General features: G+C 38.2%; 1 protein-coding gene across 1 annotated transcript; it reads right to left on the reverse strand.

Annotated features, from left to right (window-relative positions):
- Window positions 1-9,423: 9,423 nt before the first annotated feature.
- Window positions 9,424-22,806, reverse strand: zpld1a (zona pellucida-like domain containing 1a). The gene is made up of 12 exons (XM_067607213.1): window positions 22,443-22,806; window positions 20,269-21,934; window positions 19,559-19,672; window positions 18,649-18,869; window positions 17,603-17,784; window positions 16,944-17,016; window positions 16,349-16,446; window positions 13,835-13,915; window positions 13,562-13,733; window positions 12,397-12,499; window positions 11,876-11,905; window positions 9,424-11,117 (listed from the first exon to the last, which is right to left on the reverse strand). The coding sequence occupies exons 3-12, from the start codon at window positions 19,662-19,664 to the stop codon at window positions 10,942-10,944; spliced, it is 1,242 nt and encodes a 413-aa protein (XP_067463314.1). The 5' UTR covers window positions 19,665-19,672; window positions 20,269-21,934; window positions 22,443-22,806; the 3' UTR covers window positions 9,424-10,941.
- Window positions 22,807-23,312: the final 506 nt, after the last annotated feature.

Genomic DNA, 23,312 nt, shown 5'->3' on the forward strand with positions numbered 1-23,312 from the left:
TAATGCCCCACAGGAGGCTGCAGGTATTGCACCTGGGGTAATCTGTTAATGTCAGTCAGAAGAATCTTTTTGGAGGTCTACAGTAGTGGAAGAAATATTCAGATCCTTTATTTAAGTAAAAGTACCAATATAGCAATGCAAAAATACTCCATTACAAGTCCTGCATGAAAAATCCTACTTAAGTAAAATAAGTATTATGAGCTTGATGTAGTTAAAGTATTGCAGTAAAAGTAGTGGTTTGGTCCCTCTGACTGGTATATTATTATATATGACTTTTTGTCTAATCTTTAATTTTTGGTGAAATATTGGATCATTTGAACATTGAATGAAACCATGAGACAACATGAAGCCATGTGAGAAGTTTAGAGGGAAAATCACTATTTGGTGGAAAAAAATTTTTAACAAAGAGCTAAATAGTGTCAGTAAAAACTGTAGCCACATGTTTGTGAGCTATCTTTACGTAATGTTAAATAATCATCAGTGCTGCTAGCTAACCAGCTAACATTAGCTATAAGTTTAAAGCCTTTCTGCTGACATTGTCTTGTTAAATATTGCTATGAAATGCAATTTACATCAACAAATGACTTGTGAGACTACACCTTCAAAAGAATTGACTGCATGACTAGTGACACCAGCACACCTGAGAGGTCTAGCATATGTGTAGCCTGGATCTCAGTTGTGTTATCAGGGTGGATGATGTGCTCCATTGTTTACTTTCCCAACCAATCACACACACAGGTAAGCAGGGTCTTTCAACAAGGAGAGAGGTAGTGCATGTATCTGTGGAAACAAATAAATTTAGCATTTATCCCTATATCCAGAGTCTCAAATGGAAAAACTCCACATATGTAAATCAATTTCACCCTCCAGTTTTGCTTTCTTAACATAGAAAAGAAAATACAGCATTCTTTAGTGTGGCGGTGCATCAGCTGTTACCTTACTTAGCAAATAGGCTCATTGACACAAGGGTGGAAAAAGCTGGAATACCAGGGTTGCCTGGCTGCTTACAAAGCACACAAATTTGGCACCAGCTTCAGTCAGCTAAACCAGAGACGAGAGACAATCATGCTGTAATTTTGGAACTTGCTGATGTATTCAGCTCTGCATAATCTGTAGCCAGAGCATCAAGAATCTTGTTAGAGCATATTTCCATGATCAGATGTGTTTTTACAACAACAGATTTTACTGCAGTGTGGCAGTAAATTATGGGAATTATGACAGGATGTACAATTTCCCCTGTAGTTTAACACCAACAGCAGAGAGTTGGTAACCATCAGGACATATATGTAGTAATGGGGGAAAGACAGCAGGGGCTGTATGTTCATAAAATAATACATGGACAAAAATTTACTGTATGTTTTGAGTTACATTAAGACATAGTGGTACTTGCAGCCTTTTGGTCTGAGACACATATCATACTACTAACCAGGTCTGATTTTGTTGTGGAACCTTTGTTGCATGTCAACCACAAAAATCACACAAAATCTATGTCAACCTTCTCATCTTTGTGTGACACTCACATAAAATGTGTTTGAAAGAAATTGTTCCTTTTACCACAGTCATCTGTTCAGCAGTAGCAAATAAAATGTCTATATACTTATGTTAATTCATTGCATATACAATAAACACATTTGTGATAAAAAAAGAAAATCTTCAAATTAAATAAAGTTAATCAATTAATGAGACTGCATGGCTGATTTGTGCTAAAAAGAACATCACACATAGAGGAGTGAAAACCTTAATATAATGAGTGGACACTATTAAGTGCTGCAGCATTTATGGCTTCAGGATTTAACTGATAGTGGGCAAAATCCCCACTGATAAAAGCAGGTGTAGAATTATAGTAATCCAAGGTTCTTCTTATCAGGAATGCTATGAGTTTCAGAGAAATCATCATCACCCAACCTGGGAGAGAATTCTCATTCTGAGTGATTCTGGAGAGCGAGCTGGTGGTGGCATAACAAGTGAGAAGCTTTGTCTCATTGCATAAGCTCCTTCTATTGCTATGCAGATATTCTTTCCCTTTAGCTTTTCAGTTCATCCTGTGCAGCTCCAGAAGCTGTGTAAACCTTACTTGAGAAAAGCCTTTATGATTTTACATGGGACAACAGCCTAAATATTATCATCAGCAAAACTACTACTGCTACTTCACGTAAACATTCCAACTGCATTCATAACATCCAACTCCAGGGTGCATTGATATGAAAAACATACTGTAGACATCCTATGTAATAAGAATGTTTACACACCAAGTGTGGGTTCAGATTGTTTATGTGAGACATTTTCTATCCACAGAATTCACCAAAAAGTGTCTGTAATGTAAGATTTAATGCAAAACAAGTTGATGATCAAGTATAACAACCGATTGGATTGAAACAGGACTGTGTGACAGTGAATCTACACGCTTTTTTTTAAAATTACAAATATGACAAGTGATATCAGATAGAAAAAATCGAATAAAACAATAGTTTGTAGTGTGTTTTTGTTTTATTTCCATTAGAAGTTAAATGAACATACATACATATATCTTTCAGTCAATAGAATTTATTATTTTCAAAGGCAACATATATATAATAGCGCAGCTCAAGCAGTCTGAATGTTGTATTGGATATTATATTGCAAAAGGTATCTCAGAAAAGTCTACTTTAATTTTTCATTCTGTATCACTATTTTTATTTCAAATGTTTCCTGTCATTTGCTCAGCATGTGCTGAAGTGTCACCTTCTTAATCTCAGTAAATATCAGACACGTGAATACTTCTGTTTACATAAAAGAAAACGTGAGAAGACGCACTGTGTGATTTGACCCTCAATTTCTCTTGCTGAAGATAATGAGTGGGTGTAGCTCTCTGACTGATAACCTTATGTTAGTGACCTTTCCAGCAGATTAACCAAAACAATACTCAGTGTCCCGCTCTACTGTGGCCCCAAGAGGACTGCTGTCACTGTACATTGTGTAAAATAATAATAATATGGCAGTATATTTTCTTTATCACTTCCCCTTATGAATTTTAAAAATCTACAAATAATGTTACAACTGAATAATTGTTACATTGTCTGCCATCTTTTAAATACTACACCAAAGGACTTTACAAATTACTCAACCATCAACTACATAGAATTAACTTAACCAGTGTAGTGTTGGTAGAATGTGTCTGGAATACAAACCTGCATTCTCTCAACTCTATATGGCACATAGTTACAGATCTCTGCTGTATTTATACAAAAGAAACAAATTTATTTTATGAGCAAAAAGTGACAGTAAAAAAATGTTAGTAACTTTTTGTCACAGGCAAAAAGGTGTTTCAAATGAGCTAATAAGCTAGCCAGGTGTGGTCACACAACCTGTGCTATATTCAGAGCTTTACAAGATATTGATGACAATAAACGTTAATATTTATATAAAGTCTGAACAGCAGGGCCATAGCTATGTACTGGCACTCCCCCACAGACACACCTACACCGGAGAGCCTCTCCTAGTTGAGCCGCTAGCTCAGCTACAACAAAGATACAACACAGAAACTTTTACAAAGGGCCATGAATGTGCTTCTAGTGACTGCCAAAGCTCCAGCAGACTCTGTGTTTCCAGTGTGGACACAGAGAGTCTGACTGCAGCTGCTCATGGCTGGTTAGCTCTGACTACCAGCTCTACATCACTGTTCATGCTACACTAAGCAGTCAGTCTCTATCACACTGTTGGTAAGTCACTTTGGCCAGTGTCCCCTGACCTCCTGCATCACACACTATGTAGCCATGAGGCCATGCTTCCTACAGTTGTTGTTCTATTTAGTGAATTCTAACAGAATTTGGGTGTTAAGTTTCTCTTTAACGTTAGCTAGATTGCATAGATACAAACTATGTTCAGAAAAGCATATTTTTCCCATTCAATGGAAATAGTGGCACCTTTTGTCTTCACTCTTACATTATTTTCATTTTCAGATTCATAGAAGAGCTTCTTGTGTTGCCCCTCCATTGCCTGCTCTTGCTGTGTTGCTGACTCAACTATTATTCTGCTTGTAGCTTGATATGATGATTTCAGTCAGTTTCATTTTGTAATATATGTGGGAGATAAATATTTAGATTTATATAATTATGTAGATTTATGTCTCAGTCCGGATTTATTTCTGTTTGGATCCAGATCCGGACCAGAGTCTGCCTATTGAGTACCCTTGATGTATGAGGTAGCCTGAGTAAGTGTAAGAATTCCGGCCTGAATTTTTGTCCCAGTCCAGCCTTGCTTTATGCTAAACTAGGCTAATCACTTCTAGACTCCATAGTTCCATAGTCAACACACAGACATGAGAGTGGTACATATGTTTCCATCTAACTTTTGGCAAGAAAGCACATAAGCATATCTCACAGAAAGATCAAACTATTCCTTTGAAGGAGGCCATCTGATTCCAGGTGACACTGAGAGAGCAATCAGACAAATCAGACACCAGGCAAAGATCTTTGACTACATCCTGCAGGACACTGCATCGGCTCTTTTGAGGCACACTACATGAGCTGCTCTGCCCACTACCTTAAGAAAGCCTCTAATTTTGAAGATTACTTTCCCAGATGTTTTCCTGTAGCTCAGAGTTAAAAGACAGTTTGAATTAAACATCAGACATGGCTCTCTGCTTTGAACTGTTCTTTTCCAGTTGAGTTAGACAATGTTCTGAGTGGGAAGTTATTTTCAGAGCACATAAGAACTTTCAAATTATGAGAGTAAACTAGGAGGCACTCCTAGAGTGCAAACCTCCATCAACACTCAATAGCTTACTGTAACACTCAGAAAAACTGGTTTCCCTTTTCTTATTCTCCCTATTTTTTCCCTTCATTAGACATAAGATTCTAATTACCAACCAAAGCTAATTCTGTCTTACATCTCCCAACACTTATCAACACTAAATTTCATGAAAATCCATTCATACATTTTAAACTGTTGACAAAAACAGCTGAAAGATGTCCCTGTTCCCAGTTTCTAAACTTTGTAAGTGCACATATTTGTTTTGTATATTACCAATAATAATGTGGGATAATATGCCCTCCCTTTGTATTGTAGTTTGTGGTACCTGCATTGGGAGGCCAATGCTCTGACCAGTTGCATGTCAGTTGCATCTATAGATTCCCACAAAGGGTCTGTTCAGACCAGGATGCAAAGTTTGAGATCCACTTGACTGAAGAGCTATTGCGGTGAGCTTGCCTGAAGAAACCAAGAACAACACCTTATGAACAGAACCTTCAGAAGTATGATCACCCAGCACCCAGGGATACGTACAAATGGCTGTAGATGCTGCAGACACTGACCTCTGTCTACAACTGTACAGCTCATGAGCCACCTGGGTGTCCTCACCTGTATCTCACGTATGGCTGCCCTTGGATGTTATGTTCTACAAAGTGGAGACACAATGACATCACAGACAATGACAGCTATGTCAGGAGAAGGGAGGGAATGAGGGATGACCTCAAGGAAGCTCTCATGTAAAGCTGGTTCTGGGGACTGGAAGAGAGCTTACCATTGTGTGTATTTCACGCTGTGCCCCATGCTACTCTGTTGTAGAGAATGAAAGGTGCAGACCTTGAATTCTGGTGTGTCTGGTGAAATCTTACAGCTGCTACAAGTGCACATGCAGATTCACCAGGAACCCCCCCCCCCCAAAAAAAAAATTAATAAAATTAATGTTGTGGTCAACTTTATTGTGCTGTTTGCTGTTATCATAACTGACAGATTTTCAGCCATTTTGAATCTAATTTTTTCTACCACTGAGCACTGCATAAAATTTCATGCCTTAAAGCTCTCTAAATGGTTCGTAACATTGCCAGCAAGTTTGAACCTTTCCAGATGGATTACCTTATACACAATAAAGGAAGGATGTTCAAAACAGAAGCTAAAACCATTCTCCCCTCTGGGCATAATTGACACATACAATGTTCAACATAAAATATGTAGTTGAGCCTATTTGTGTGTTTCTGTCTTCTCTCAGCAGTTTGTTTTGAACATGAAGACAAATATTTGCAATTTGAAACAGATGAACACCTTGTTATTCAATAAGAAAGACCACCACATTATTCAGTTCTAATGTGGGGGGATTTTATCACATCTGTTTGTTGTAACTTTACAAAGCAAAGAAAAGCAAGTGTTTCTTTAGCCGACAGAAATGGATGCTCTAGCTTTTTAAAACGGTCATCAGATAATTCCATCAAGTATGTGTAGGTGTTTAAAGTGAATAACCTTACTCCACTTCTCTCAGTCACAACTGGTACAGAGTCAGTGCTTACACAACTCAAAAGTCAGACAAGAATCTCATGAAAGATTTATCCTGTATGTTTTCAGACTGTACAATAAACCTCTCCCTTATGTGACTGACATCTAACAGCCACTGAGTCTTTGAGCCTGGCATCTACCTGAAACTGATGCTTTATTAATGCTTTGGCTTGAGTCTACCATTGCTTATGTCACAGAGGTTTTTTGGCATGAGAAATGAGTCACTAGTTCATGTTTTATGTGACCAAAGCATTCACAACCTTCACTCAGAATGGCATAAACATATACTGTACAGTATTAATATAACTGACTGACTGATAGAAATACATGAAAAGGGAAAAGAAAGACAGAAAACACACAGTTCATCCACCCATACAGTCTGACTAACACTTCTCACAGTTTTAGTTTCAAAGAAACTAGACAGCTACCTGTACATAAACAGTCATAGTCTATATTTCAGATACATTTTACATATTGTCAGTGTATCTGCCACTTGTGGTAGAAAGGGAGCATTTGACTTGGAAACAAAACTGTATAAAGTTAAAGAATGCAGACACTATAAACATACAATTTCCATTGCATTTTTATAGATATGACATTTACTGGATTTACAGATTTACCTTCAATCAAGTGATTCCAAGGTGTGGTGTGAAAAGATAAATCAAAATAAAAATAATAGGATGAAGCCAGTAAATTATATGTACATTTCAATCCTTGGAAGATCATAAGATCATTGAGCTTTAAAATATCTGAAAGGTGTATTCCTCAGGTTTGCCACTGAGAGAAATGGATGGCTTTATTTACAATACGTAATGAAATAAATTATGAAATATTGATGTATTATGATGCCAATTTACCCTCCAATTACAGAGTGTTCAACACTAAGCAATTATTTTTATTTCTTGTAACTTTTACAATTTCTTTTATAATTATTTGGAAGTATCAGCAAAGATATTACTGGAAATAAGAGAGAGAGATGAGGAACTACGATGTAGTTTATGGTCATCTTAGGCTATCAGGGTGCCCACAGTATGTACTTATTTGCCCAAATCTATGTGCACTGTTGTATTGTACTTATTGGGACAGTGTAGAGTTTTAAACATAAATGTTAACATTTGATGCACTGCACCAGAGTTAGCTTTAAGCTAATTTTCATCTGCAGTCCCTTACAATGAAAACATTTAACAGCACAATAACAAACAGTACAAAGCAAAAAACACACAGGACACATTATACAAAATACAAAGCTACACACAATAGCACATCTCATACACCCTCAATGTCAACTAGAAATTAATAATGTAAGCATGTCAAATTAAAATCAAGAGAAGACCATGAGATTAAGTTAAGATTCAGTGGTTACAGAGCTGAGTAGTTTTTAGCAGATTTTTCAATTTGGTTTTGAATGTATTGATGGAACTGCAGCTCTTCATATCATCAGTTGGGACATTCCACTGAGTTGTGGCTTTCACAGAGAAAGCTGACTGTCCAAATGCAGTGCGACGAAATGGTATAGTACAATCATGTATAGAGAATATTCTGGAGGATCTAATAGAACTTACTGAGCGAGAGTGCACAAAGTCACATAGTGGAGGAGGGGCCAAACCATTTAAAATTTTATAAACTACGCACAAATTTGAGAATAATCTAAAATTCTCAATGCTCAGTAAATTGTATTTCTCCATACCCTATGGTGATGGAAATGCATTGGCTTTTTGTCCAGAGTTTTTAGAGTTTTTTCTTCATCCTGCCCCCAACATGTGATGCGATAAGGCATATGGGAAAGAATCATAGCATGCATAAATGTCTTGGCTGTGTCCAAAGAGAGACAGTTTATAATATGTCTAAAATTTGCTAAGTTGTACTTTATGGTTTTAACCGTTTTTTAAACACGTTTCTTAAGGTTTAAATTTAGATCCAGTGTCACACCAAGATATTCAAAATCAGTGACTATGTCAGTCCTTTCACCTTTGATGAGAATATCAGCATTAGGAGATTGTACCATGGTTTTAGAGAAAAACATACCCTTTGTCTTGTTTACATTTAGACTCAGACATGAATGATCCAGCCAATGTGTGATCCTTTCCAATGCAATTGTTAGCTTAGCAGCAAATAACTCAGCTGTTTTTGCACGTGTGTACACAACGGTGTCATCTGCGTACATTTGTAGTTCTACATCATGACACTGTTGAGGGAGATCATTAATATATAGGCTAAATAATAGGGGACCTAACACTGACCCTTGTGGAACATCCATTGTTCACTTCATGTTACTGGACAGTGCATCACAAACTTTAACACATTGTATCCTATGAGATAAATATGAAGACGTCCATGCCAGTGCTCTAGATGAGAAGTTAAATTTAGAGAGTTTCAATATTAAAACATTATGATTGACTGTGTCTAATGCTTTATCTAAAAATACAGCACCAACTACTCCTCCTTTATCAAGTCTTGATTTAATTTGCTCTATTAAGTGCAAGGTAGCAGTTTCGGTGGAATGATTTGCTCTGAAGCCAAATTGCATACAATGTAGACCAAAATGGCTTGTATTAAGAAATTTTGTCAGTTGTTTAATGACAACTTTCTCAGCAACCTTTGAGAGTACTGGCAGTATATGTGCTATTGAACAATACAGTTACACTGATAGTTAATTAATCATATCCTGAAACCAATTTTATAAGCTCTGACTGTAAAAGATAAGTACAGCTCAAAATTAGGAACACTGGGTCCTTCACTCTTTTTTTTTTTTTTTTTAAATCAAACTCTAATATATGATATCAAATTTTTAAATTCTACTCTGCAATTGTAAACCTGGACCACCTGGATGTGGAAGAAGTAGCATACCGATAAAAAATGATTCAAGGGAGAATAATCATCTTAACACTTGGCATATGAGGGCTTGTTGGTTTACCACATCCTATGTATCTCTGGGTTTGGTAATCTGTGTCATTTGCGTGCCACCCAAGAACTTAATTTCCACTGGGGACCAAGAAAGGTTGCAGGCCTTACATGAACCTTGGTGAGACACCCATTACAACTATGGAGCTCACCAACAGTCAAGTACCAGTGGGTGTTATTCTGTCCTCCAACCTCAGTGGGTAGTAAGTAAGTGAGCCAGAATGAGGGGCAGAAGATGCTGCAGTCAAAAAGTTGCTTTGTATAAGTGACACAAAGGTGAGATTAATGCTTTAACAGAAGTATTTTCAAACTTTACTTTTACATTTTACAAGAGATTTTAGGTTAACAAACAGACATAGACAGAAACTAATAGGGATGAAGGTTATCAGTCATCATCCATCACTGTTCTCAACAAAAAGTCACACTATTATCTGCAGCACGCCAACTCTCTTGTGCTTCTGTCTCCCACCTCCTCCTCTTTCTCTCTGTGGCGGCTTCCCCATAAAAGGCTGATAGAAGGCCTAGGCCTACGTAAAAACTAATCCAAATGTTGCAGAATGTATGTAACCTGACAGGCAGAAGTGCTCAGGGCTGAGGAAAGCACTGCCACCTCCTGTGCATGGAGATAAAATAATCTGTCTTAATTCACAGTTATCTCCTCCTAAAAAGGGAAAATAATCAAAGATAAACACTAAAGATAACACTATTTGTACCAACTGTGAGAGGGAAATACCTAACATTTCTCTATCATAAAATGTCTCCATAAAGGATCCCCCCACCCAGCCACCCAAAACTAAAAACCCATTCTGGTACAAAGTTTGAAGGAGGAACATTCGACTGAAATTCTCCACTTGAAGTTTTTGGAGGAAATGCATGTATTTTTACAAATATGACACTGGGCAAGTTTTAATCACAAGTCAAAGTGCAATATTTGCAATATGCACAATTGTACACAATTTGTACATTTTACAAATAGGTCATCAATGGCATTTGGGAATACATTTTGGGAAAGTTATACACAGTTACATATACAAATGAAACGTAACAAACAAGTTTATTGCCGCCCTGTTGCATATAATATTTAAAGTGAGTGAGTGAACTACCTATTTAGGTGAAACAAGCCTATCAAGTGATTAATCATAAGACTACCCCTCTAATATATAGCAACATTAATAAATTAAAGATTTATTCCAATCATAATATCAGTATTATCAATAGAGTTAGATTTTATGTCAAGGGAACTTTAAGCTTACCATCTAAGCCTGAGGCTCTCTGTTAGCTCACTTAATCACCAAATCAAAGGTTTTCATTTTTTCTTTTTTTTTTACAGTAGCTTCCCTCATTTACTCAAGTTATATTTTCAATGAACAGTTCTTATATTTCAGTCTCTAAACAAGAAGTGTGAGTTCAACCAGTAGATTATACACTATTATAAGGTACTGTAAGCCTTGTCACTGATCCTATACCCTGCAATTGAAAGCTGTATAGCTGAGGTATTGTATTAAGTTATGAGTGTCCCTGCTATATGGGTTAAAGTTGCGGGACAAATGATCACATGCAGGTTGTTGCCTGGCCTGCCATGGAGGATGAAACACAAAGTGAGTTCAGAACATGCTGTACTTCTACACTAATGCACATTGTACATAACAGTTATCTAAATCAACATTTAGCTTTTATTCTTCTGTAAAATGACTACATGCACAAATGTCATGTCACATCTGTTGTTCGCCCCTCGCTCAGCAAGCGTTGTCAGTTGTGGAGGAGTGTCTACAGGGAGCTGGGCTCAGGCACTCAATTGAAGGCTGGGTTGCGGACTCCAGACAGCGTGCTGACAGGAGCACTCTTGCCTTTGAGGAGGGTGAGGGAGAAGATGAAGAAGCAAACACTCATGACGCCCAGGATGATCACGCCTGAGATGAGCGCACTTGTCACTGTGTTCATCTGAAACACTGGAGCTTTCAGGTTGGCTAAAGCAGCACAAACACAAAGAAATAATCAACAACTTTTTCAATTCTTGCCCTTAAATTCACCTTCACTGCAAAATCCCCCATAAACAAACAGCTACTGGTGATGCTCTAAGCATTTTTCAGACCGTTCTATTTAACAGTTTGTTTTTCTTGTTCCTGAGAAAAATTACACAACTTTTATTGTCACGCTGAGATATTTCCAGCTCAGCAACGGTGGTGTTTGAAAGCAGAAAATGATTCAGCTATCCAAAACAGCAGGAATCAAACAGCATCAACATTCAACAATCAGAAGAAGGGAGTAATCGAGGGAGTCATCATAACAGCAGAGATACCAATTTCACCACTGACATTAGAGTCAATTAGAGCAGAATGTAACAACAGCCACACAACATGCTGGGTTGGGAGCACGGGAACAACTGGAAAAACATGTTTTTTTATTTTTACTCTTAATTGCAATCAATTGCTCTTGCTCTTTCCACCTATGTGAATGCAATAGTTTCTGGGGTAATTAGCAATAGTTAGTCTTTGTTGTGTAGCAAAATAACTGAGTGAAGTGCAATTAGAAGAGGCAGACTGAGGGGGAGAGGGGACTTAATGTGACTCCTGCCATACAATGAACATCACAGGATAATTATACATAATAATGTAGAAGAGTATATGAGAACATTTCCTTAAAGTTGAAGGTGTTTACTGTTTTAAATGGCACCCTTTCATTTAAAAGTGTCATTCCACACAATGGACAGAATGGGAAGGCTTACCTAGTTGAGAGTTGTTGGTTGGCGTTTCATCTGTGAAAGACAGCAAAGGGCATTTAAGGGTAACAGCAGGACATTGTATTCAGTACAGTATACTTTACTGTATGATGGCGTGGTGACTAATATTTTGAAACAGTACGTGAGTCAATAGGATGCCTTCAGGCGCTCTCTGACTATCTAGGTCGCCCAGATAAGTTCTCACCATGAGTCAACATCGTCATCTGAAATCTCAGGTTTTACATTTTAGTATAGTGTGATACTGCGGTTAACTGAAAGTCTTTGCAGGTTTAAATTGCAAGCGGAATTGTTAGAAATCACAGCAGAGAAGAAGAATGATACTGTTTAAAGAAACTGAAAGAGCTTATGGCATTATACTCTAAGTATTATGTTTCGGGTTGGAAGAAAAGGCACTTCAGACAGTAACAGTGTTGTTTGGATAGTGTCAGGAAGAGAGGCTTGCTTGGTGGGAAACAGACTCTGAGGAGAAGGAACAGCAGAGGAGGAGGAGTGTTATTAAACTGTACCACTCCGAGTGATGATAGGCCCGGCAGTCAGGACGGCATTTCCAGATGCTTGGTTTGATTCCTTTCCCTCTGAGACATCTCTCTTTCTCCTGCTGCCACAGATCTATGGAGAAATGGCAAAGAGAGATACGGTGGCAGAATGAAATACTCCAGATGTGTCCCACTTTCTCATGATATTCAGTAGACACATCCTGTATACTTAATGGCCCATTCATGCTGCCTTTTTACATTGTATTTTTGCCTTTTTCTGGGTTATATTATATTTATACCAAATGTAATATATGAATACAATTAATTTTTATTTTAAAAAAGCAAAAAGTGTGGACATCTCATGGTGATTTGAATTATTATTCTACAATACAATACTACATGTGTTATTCTCAATTTGTTCTCCTCCATAAATTATTCATATTTAATGATTTGCAATAAAAAATGAAAGAGGGATAAGAGAACAGTATAATGGCTGAAGACAGAGGAGCATAGCCTGATTACCGGTTATATCATGCAACTGTTCTGACCGCTGTTATAGATTACAAGCATGTCAGTTAGGCCCCAATAGAGCACTGTTTGGAGACGTGAGCAAGAAATTAGACAGGCACTTAAGCTGGAGGAATATAAATTGCCTTTTTCATTATAACATCTGACAAATCCAATAGATATTTTTTTTAATTGTCAGAAAAGATCACAAGTTTTACTCTGAAGGGAGACATTTTTTGCTTCATGAGCCGAGGAAATGTTAGCAAGGAAGTGCATAATGATTGTAAAAACAGTCCTGAACATCCTGTTAATAAATACCTCAAGACAATATAGACCCTGTAGCTATGTATAGTGTAATCAATACCTGAGTAATTTGTCCTCTTATTGACACATAATCAATAATCGGGTAAGTTTTTTTATACAGTAATGTCAATTTATGCTGTGAAGAATTATATTAAAATTAATGTTTTGCGATGACTAGAAACCTTCGAGCAGTCTGGCATTCTGACTTGGTAACTGATTTTGCATGATATGTGTATTACTGAAATGATATTTGAAAGCTGAACATGTGAATTCAGGTGAAATTTAGAGTCACATGCTTCACTTTTGAAATGAAGAAGAGAGGTACTGAAGAAATATAATGTGTGTTAGTTTTGCCCTGTTAGTGTTTAAGTGCTGTTGGCCTCACAGGCATGAGCATTGGACAGTCATCTGCTCGACACAGCTTGGTGACGCAGTGCAGGAAGACGGTGGACATCTTCTGGTTCTTGTGCTTTACAAAGCGGAATACTTCAAAGGCGAAGCGGCCCATTTGGCTCTTGCCATTTTCAAAGACGGCAGTCTGGGGATCTTTTTCACAGCTGGCTCAGGGAGGGAAAATTGGAGAGCATCATTAGAAAGGAGAGTGAGAGAAATAACAGAACTGAACAGAATCATAGATCTGTTTTCAAATCTGACTCACCTAAAAAAAAGATCGTAGCGGAGGTCATCATTAGGGTTTCCAGAAGGCGTGGTGTAGCAGTAGTCCATGAGAACATTCCATCTATTTAACATTAAGCATGATTAAATCCAGAGTGCAGGGACTTAAATACAAATAGGCTCACGTTGATGTAAAGGGTTATTCACACTCTTTGGTGGCACATTGCTCAGAGAAGACTGCAATGAAAAGTATCTTTGTGTTTTTAATAGATAAAACTATCATGTGATAGCACAACCCTGTCCACTAGAAATGATGTTGACATACTATTCATTTGTTTTCCCAATCACACTGTAGGAAAATGTAATTGCTGCTTCGATTATGTTCCCTGGCAATGTTTTTTCCAGCATAGGAAGCGTTACATTTAAATACCACACACTAGTTATAAGGAGGAGGTCAGTGGGTGTACAAAGCAGGACTTTGACACCAGAGACTGAGTTTCACATTCCGGAGACCCGCGAGTGGTTAGTTTAAGGCAACAAAAGCGCTTTGGTTGGGGTTAGGGAAAGATTGTGGTTTTGCTTAAAATGCTAAAAAAGTAAACATATGCTGCACAAGTAGATACATGTTTCTTGTCCGTCATGTTCCCCTCCCCTCAAAAATGTGTTTTTCTTCTTGTTCCTTCAGTTGGTTGTTCTCTTCTCTGTGCAGAATGATGTATGTGCAGTTTGTTTTCACATTCATCTGCTGAAGGAGGAAAGTTTCTTAATCTTAAATCTCAGTTTAAGGCGTGAAAATACGCAGGACTTTGTGACATCACAACTAGTTTGGAGCCAATCATGGTTCAATATGCAATTTACACAGTTACAGTTAAAAACAATATATATATGCATATATATGCATATTTATAGATTATGGATTTCTCTATGAAGAAGGAGTAGATGTCATTTTAAGATTTTTTTTGTATTTTTTTGAGAGAAAAAAATATCAGACACAAATTAGTATTCAAAGCAAGAATGAAAATAATTATCAAAGAGTATTTTAATGTCTCAAAACATGTCTGGGGGGGATCTTATAAAAAAGACCACAATCTTCCTCTGATATTAACCAAGCTGTGAGTGTCTAAACATAACCATAAAAAAGTTGAATCGTGCTGTAGTTTCTATGAGCGAATATAAAATCTGCAAGAGCAGATATTGTAGGAAAGCAAATTAAATATGTAGTGAACATTCCGCTGTATCAACATTTTGCAATATTAATAGAAAGTATAATCCAGTCGCCATACTTTCAAAATGTATTTGTTGCTGTTGCAATTTAGTAGGATATAAATATTTATAGGAGACAGGGTTGGACATTAGCATAAACTGAGTTATGGTATTAATGGTGACTGAGGAGATCAGGATATGGTGATAAGGTAAACAATGAGCCAAACTGCTAAACAGTTTGAATAGTCCTTGTGTTTACACCCTCCCCTCAGGCAAAGTCTCTCCCTGACCCACCATCAGTCCTACAGGCAAGATTGAATGACAAAGACCTGACAAAGTCCACTCTGAGCCATGTTCAAAATCAATCAGGAGTTACGTCTGTTTGACTGGAGAGAGTCAGAAGTGATTTAGCAACTAGAAGAGTGCACTCAGTAGAGTGACTGTGACTGGGGGCATGTATAGTCTCAGTTTTCTTTAAGATGCATTGAATTGTGTAATGGTATCCGAGCATCCTGGGTTTGCCTAACAGTATAAACTTAATAATGAAACACTTAACGGGACAACAAGTCCAAACTTCTCAATTTAAACACTGTTATTTATTTAGAACATTTTTTGTCACAGTCAAGATGGTGGCAAAGCTAACAAAAACAGGAATTTATTCATCTCGTATTGTGCCTTACTTTAGTGGATCATGACATAATCACAAAATGTGTTGCAACAGGTGAGCAAAAGTTGTGTGTTGCAACATGGGATTTTCACATCGTTTCACTATCTGTGAGTATTTAAGAGGATCAAATAGGAAAAACACCCAAAATTAAGGTTGAGACAAGTACAAGTCAGAGTCATGACCAGCCCTGCCCACTGTGCATCATCAATAGGAGCGGCTGGCTGTAAAACACAAAGGTCTTACTCAGGTGAACAAAATGACACAGTTAACAGCGTAATCCTCCCCAAGTCCCATGAGTATTTTTTGATTCAAAGCTCATTTGTAGCTGGGTGTTTGTGAATCAGGTTGCATTTCTCATTAAAATATGTCTCAAATGTATAAAATATTAGAAATGCTTTTCTTGTACTTTTACAGTGTGGCACCACCTGAATATAGGCCAACATTATGTTGCAGCCAAATGCGTCATTGGATAGCTCTGTATATTGTTCTATGTAGTCAGCATGGGTGTGTTACATTGTATTTGATTTTATTTTGGGATGGAGTGATTTTTCAGTTTTTAAAAATGATGATCCAACAACTTGGCAGAAGACAAATAATAGTGGACAAAATAAAGAGATTTGGTTTTTAAAAAACTGTAGTTTTAGTCTAAATTGAACATGGTAAACTGGTGAGATGTTGGATGAATACCTCCTATCCAGGTTAGTGGCTTTTACAGCTGCAAAAACTCGCGTCTTCAGAGTCAGTCCTGCCATGGGGATGGACAGCTGCTGAACGTACGATGAGTCCTGTACATAAAGCACAATAGCATGTCAGCATATTCTTACATTTCCTGATTCTTTGCTTTCATCTTGTTGAAAGTGATTCGTCCTGTTTCAATGCACCTCATGAATCCCAGCATGTCCATTGTCTGGTTTCCACAGAATCCCATTTACTGGTGTTTGGTTCAAATCGACAAGGTTTGAAATGAATTGAGGGTAAATTGAGTATAATCTTCTCCAATTACAGGATTAAAGGTAATTTGCTGCCTACTTGAGCTGCATAAAAGGGTTTTTCAGCTTTCAGTATCTCCCTGTCTCATACATGGATCATCATTTTCAGAAATCGTTGCAATTACAGATGTAAAAGGTGCAGATTAACTTAACATCGCTGCATAGCGGCATCTCACTCTTTGATGCAAATATGGCTTTGTTTTATGCTTTAGCTTTGTCTCCAATGCAACAGCCTCTGCTCCAAAAATAACAGCAAAATAACAAATATTTAGACTTGACTAATATGAACTTACATTGTAAAGCAGTAGATTCAACGTGCTGATGAAAGTACCATTGCTGTCCTTCACTGAGATTGCAGCTGCTGACCTTCAATAAAGATAAAAAAACAGATGAAAGCTGCTGATTTTGAAAGGTGACATTTCCCTGACATTTGCATGTTTTTTCCAGCAGAAAATAATTCTGTAAGCATAGGTGCTGTTATGCTAATACTCACAATATTAATAAAGAAAAGCAAATTTGAGCTGCACTTTAAGCATATCTCCCCGCTTTTTCTGCTACTTGTTAACACACAGAATTCCTTGAAACCATATATGAATCACACAGAGGGGTGTTGATCTTTTTGAGGCCACAGTTTGTAGTGGTGTTGCCCCTGATCACATATTTACACATATTTTAATAGGTACATTATATTTTGTCCATCCTGTGAGATATGATAAGATTGCACTCTGTAAAGTGTATTAATTATATATAGAACCTCAGCCTCAGAAATGACCCTGGTGTTGAATCAGCACCTCTCTGACACAGAGTCAACAAAATCTGAACAATATAAATGTTACATTTGCTGTTACCCATTTAAATATACGCCTTCTGTGGCACTCTACTAGCCTTACTGCACTAACCAAAAAGCACTTTCAAACCAGTGTAAAAGTGTAAATGATCATGAGAGACTTACGAGGCCAGCTGTGTGTTGTTGACCAGGTATTCCAGCGGGTAACTGCAGCTGAACTTGTACAGTAGACCTGGCAGGTAACTGATGATGGTGGGGGGATCGGGCGTGTCAATATACCCTGATATGTTTCCAATCTGCACCAGTGACAGGTTCCCATAAGCATTGGGTCCTTGAGCTGTGGAGACCTGCAGTGAACAACATCAGTGTGGGTAACACTCATCCTCTTGGCTCGCTAACTCACCAGCATTGTCTTACTTTGGGTATATTGGACTGGGGTTTGATACCATCAGCCAAACCACTGAGCATACTAATGCACCTCACTAATCCCCAACTCAGTCCCTCCTTATCTGATAACGGACCCTCCAGGAACTGTCTCATTCCATCCAGCTCGACACTCAGCCAAAACATGTGGGAGAGACAGCTCACTCAGCAACAATTCATTCTAAACTGTTTTAAGAATTGTTTTTCACTCATCATCCTGACAGGGCCTCTAAGATCCCACAGCAGCCCCTTCACCAAGATAACGAGTGCTGGATTTCATTCCCATGCAGAATAAACGCAACTTGTCAACATCTAAACATGGATACTGTGAACGAGACAGCTGGCTGAAATGAAAGTCACATCTAATCGTTTTGGGGTTTTTTTTTTTTACAAATAGTTGGGAGGCTTTTTACTGTTTTTAAATATTTTAGCTTCAGTTAGTGTCTGCTCTGCTTGTAATTAGTAAGCACATAAAATGTTACACAGTAAATGTAGAATCATCTAAGTCTGTGAGTCATTTAATGACACACTCTTACACTGTTTTCAGCAGGAAGTGTCTGCATGCCTGCTCTCTGAATCACAAGCTTCAATTATCCTCTCTTTACAGTGAGCCATATTTTCTCAAAGTGATGTTATTACTGTGGTTCTTAATCACCTTATCAACAACATAACCTGCTTAGTAGTTAAAGCATCAAATCCAGATACATCATCAACAGTGTGCCGTGTCAGTGATGCTGACAGTAACTCTGTAAATTCTGTGCAATAATCAATTAAACCACTCTTCTTACCACGAGGGAATTGCCACAAGACTCCAGCGTGGCCAGGCTGATACTAAAGATTACCACGGTGGGAAAGGTGTTGTTATTGATGAATCCGCGGCAGTGGGCATCTCCATGACGACCATTGAGGGCCATATCAGTGTCGGTGTAGCCAGAGAAGAGGACAGGGCAGAAGTTGATCTTGAGGGTGATGGTCTGCACACCACAGTACACACTGATATCCCTCTCCGCTGCAACACACACACACACACACACACACACATGCAGATACATAAAAATGAGGCACAAGTTCATTTTGTTGTATAGCTGGGATAAATAGAAATGGACTTTATTTAGTGACTAATCCTGAATGTGTATTTTAGGTGACATACAAGTATGAATTATTCTGTTCCTAAAATTAAGTTTTTGGAACAGTCTTCCAGTTAGTGTTCAGTCTGCTGATGCTGTTTCTGTTTTTAAATCCTGTCTCCTGACAATTAGTCTTATTTGTTTACATAATACAGCTGTGTTGTGCTGATTTTAATTGTTTCACCAGTTTCACCTTTGGATTATTTATTTGATGATTTATTTATTTTTATACGGTCTTTTAATTCCATGCTTGTATTTTGCTTTTCTTGTGTTGTGATTGCTTTTTTGTGCTGTCTATGAAAAGCACTTTGTGCTCCTGGCTTGAAAATTGCTTTACAAATAAAATTATTATTATTTTAAAGGAAATACATTTTTGGAAATGTAATTTTTTTAAAAAAAATTTGTTCAAATCACAACTTATCAACTGGTCTGTGGGTAGAAAATGTTTCTATTATCTCTCCTTTGGAAAATGTAGCTAATTTGAGAATAACTTTCCTTTAAAAAGATATACATCTGTAAATTCCATCCAGTACTTCTGAAACAAGAGGTGTGAATCTGTGTCGTTCCTCACCAGGGAAGCGGCTGTGAAAGTTGGCATCACAGTTGTATCCATTGAATTGAGCTCCAACTGATGAGGCCTTACTAAACAGTAAAAGAATCAAAAATATATGTTCCATGTCAGCACCTGAAACAGAGCAAGAATTTGCACTTAATGTAAGAAATCCAGTCATGCATTTCATCTGTCACTTCACAAAATGTAACCTTTAAAGCTGGGAAACAGAAAGGGAAATTTATCATATATTTAATTATTTTTGCTGGAAAAAAACTCAAGATATTCTCTGCAAGTGTGCAAGGGAAGATTTTCCCAAAAGATATCCGTTATCTTGTAACAGTTGTGACTTCAGAGGAACATCATTCATATGCCTGCCAAACAGTATCAAAGCAAGCAAATGTCACATTGAATTATCTATGAACACCTGCAGCTTTGGCATCAAAGTTCTAAGCAATGATGCTGATAATGTGCTGATAACTACAGTCATTTCATAAAGTATAATGGCTTATCTCTGTGTGCTCATCTCATTGTCCTGTGAAAACCTCTTATCACATAATCATTGTCAGTCACAGATGCAAGACTCAGTCCTAAAGGAAACAGCTAAATTAAAGGAGTAATTGCACCAAGTTTGTAGTTAGCCTCTCTAGCCCTGACAGCAGATGATGGTGTTCCTGGCAGCTTGAGGTAAAAGGGCAGACCGCTGCTCTCTAAGCAGTAGAACCACTCACCCTGGTTCCTGGAAGCCGGCAAGTCAGCGGTACTCCATAAGCTTGGGACAGACGATGGAATGGTCCGCACAGCATCCCTACCCGACAACTAGAAACAGGACTTGGGAGCAGGGGGGGAAAAAGGGATCCTACACATAAGAGATTCATTATTTGAACATGTCAACAAAAAAGGGCTGTCCAGAGCGAACATGGGAAAGTCCATCAAATCTGAATGTGTTATACAAATCCTTTCACGTCCACAGAAACATGAGCAGGTTTTGAAGTTTCCCACTCATATCCTTTCGGCCCAATCTGGCTCTGTCACTGCTCACAAATGGTTTGACGCCGCATGAGGTCCAGTGGCGGTGGGGGGGGGGAATTATCTTTTCATCGCTCCAGTGGCCCTGGCCTGCTGACTGAGCCGTTCCTTTCTCCCCGGGCCGATCGGGGAGTGCAGAGCCCACCACACGGGCCCTTGGCCCCGGGAATCCACACTTTTCATGCTTTGTGTACAGCAGTCCTCAGTCAGCACAGCAGCAGGCAATCTGCTCAGTGGGGCTGCAAGCCACTGCCGGCCTCCTACCTGATCCCCAAACTTTGATTCCTGGTCACAGGACTCCCACCACATACAGAGAGCAAAGCAAAAGAAAGCAAAGTTCATGGAGTTTCAAGGGATTAGCTGGTCCTCGCTGTCCCATCTTCCATATGGACAGCAGTATATGGGACGGGCTGGCCACAGTGAGAACCAGACAGAGGACAAACAGGGATCCTGTGAATATGGAATATGAGATAGAAAGGACATTGCATTGGCAGTTTAGAGCAAACTTCTCACTTTAGTTCCAGTGGGCCACTTGTTAGGTTTCTTTCTTCTGTCCATTTGAAAATTCACCCACATGTATTTTTCATTCCGCCAGACACAGACGGCTGCCATCACCTAAATATTTCACACTAGTTCCAGTTAAAGTTTACCTCTGTGGTGTTTTATCAACAATCTGCCCTGCAGTGCTCCATCAGCTTTAATAATGCATCACATCCTGTCTTCAAGAAAACTTACTATTGCTATAGTATTTGACAGTTATAGTACAGTTATTTAAGGTGTAATGTGCCCTTACCTCGTTTGTCTCAGGCAAGTAAGGTGATCAAGAGTAGCCTTTGTCCTTCACCTGCCATGATTTTTTTTTATCATTCTTTATAGCTTAAGCAGTCATTTTGGTGATGATTTAATTTCAAATCCACTGTTCAAGGGTGTTCAGGTACCATTTGTGATCCCTCAATCCACCATGGTCTTCCTATATAAAACATCATGTTAAAGCTGCCAGTACAAACTACTGGGATGTAGTGACTCTCTGTAGCTCAAGACATTCAGCAGTGTTCCTTCGCTGCTCTGCTATTCACCTGGAGACCTGTCTAAGAATTGAACGCAGAGAGTTGGGGAATGGCAACTTCTTATTTCGAAGGACATTGCTAATCCAGATAAATTGTAATTACGAGAATCTTGGCCAAAAACTGGAGGTAGTTCATCGCTTTACTGCAGACTGATAGCCATCTAGAGTACCCCAGCACCTCAATTATCCACAGCTCGTTTCATCACTCCATATGCCTGATTGTTAGATCCAGTTGGTCTTACCAGCTAGAGAGCATGTTAGTCCATGGAACATGGCAACCATGGGGGCCAACTTTTCATCACCTTGCACAAACAGACAAATTGACATGTCAAACCTCAGCACTACTACACAAACCACAGGTCTACTTATGGCTAAATCCTGAGGTTTCTGTACAGACCATGTGAATGCACAGCATCCCATTGGCTGTTTGCTGGATGTGTTAATTGCTGGTCATGTTATATGACATCTATGAATTCATGGAAATCATACATTCTCTTGGCAAAAGCATAAAAAGATTGTATGGAGTTACTGAAGAACTTGTTGACAACTTGAGCACCAGTAGTTTCATCAGTGTCAAGGTTTTACTCGAGCCTGAACAAAGATTATTTTTCATAGCAACAACAGACAGTCAAGATGTACCTGACAACAACACAGCAACCTATAATCTCTCACCCTGAACCGGAAACACAGAGACTCTTCTTAGGAATATAATGCACTGTATATACGGTACATGCTGACAAGCTAACATTGTTTTTCAAATACATTTTTTTTTATAAAACTTTCCTCTTCTCTCATTTGTGACTTGTTTACCTTTGATGAATTAAGGGCTGTCTCACTGAGCTCTTCAGGTTACCATGGTCAATGGTGCATAAACAGAAAAAACTATTAGTTCTTTGTTGTGCAAGAAAGAATATTGCTGTATTCAAAATGTGCAACAAATATGAATAATAAACGTGTCATCATATAAAATTTAAGCTTTCCACGGTCAGTTTTTGTGCTCCCTAATTTCTCCTTCCAATATGGTGTCCTGTTGAGCAATAGGCTGTACAACTTGAGCAACAGCTGCTGGGCAGAAAAAGCTGTAAAGCCTGTTTACAGGCTATGAGAGAAAAACTGTGTTGTGTTCCAAAACCAACAGGTGCAGTATGAAACAGCAGTTGCAGTGGCCTGGTCATTCAAATTCAAGAGTTTTTTAGTGCACTAACATATGCACACAATGTGCGCAGTGCATCACTACGCACTTGTCCCTCTGTTTGGAATATGCATTATTCTCTTTTTTTATAAGGCGAATGTGTACAGAAAATGATGTATTGTTCTGGTCATTGAGGCATGGGGTTTAGTGTTTACTTCCCTTCAGTTGTTACCTTGATCACAACCATGGATCCACTGATGAGAAGAAATCTCAGTTCATTTGCGAATCTATCTTTTTTTTTTTTTAAATCACTCTAGTTGTTTTTTAAAAAGTTTTAGATTGTTGTAACATTACGTAGGCAGAATGAGATATGGATTTATACACAAATGCTTTCTTCATTGCATTGTTCTTTGATTGATGCAACATAATGTGACATCTCCTCACTTGCATTGTTTGATAACTGTTGGTACTTCCAGAAAATGATATTTTAATACAAGTATGGTTGTTTGAAAACAATAATATATTAATAGCTTGATATTTTGGGAAAT

The sequence above is a fragment of the Thunnus thynnus genome, chromosome 13, assembly GCF_963924715.1.
Source record: "Thunnus thynnus chromosome 13, fThuThy2.1, whole genome shotgun sequence".
Taxonomy (NCBI): Eukaryota; Metazoa; Chordata; class Actinopteri; order Scombriformes; family Scombridae; genus Thunnus; species Thunnus thynnus.

Excerpts from the sequence above, each read along its gene's own strand:
- zpld1a (XM_067607213.1), bottom strand. The coding sequence starts at position 19,664 with ATGGAACATATATTTTTGATTCTTTTACTGTTTAGTAAGGCCTCATCA. Across the intron at positions 17,017-17,602 it reads AACAACACACAGCTGGCCTC|GTCAGCAGCTGCAATCTCAG; the intron begins GTAAGTCTCTCA and ends TCTTTATTGAAG. Across the intron at positions 12,500-13,561 it reads ACTGTCCAATGCTCATGCCT|ATCTGTGGCAGCAGGAGAAA; the intron begins GTGAGGCCAACA and ends ATTTCTCCATAG.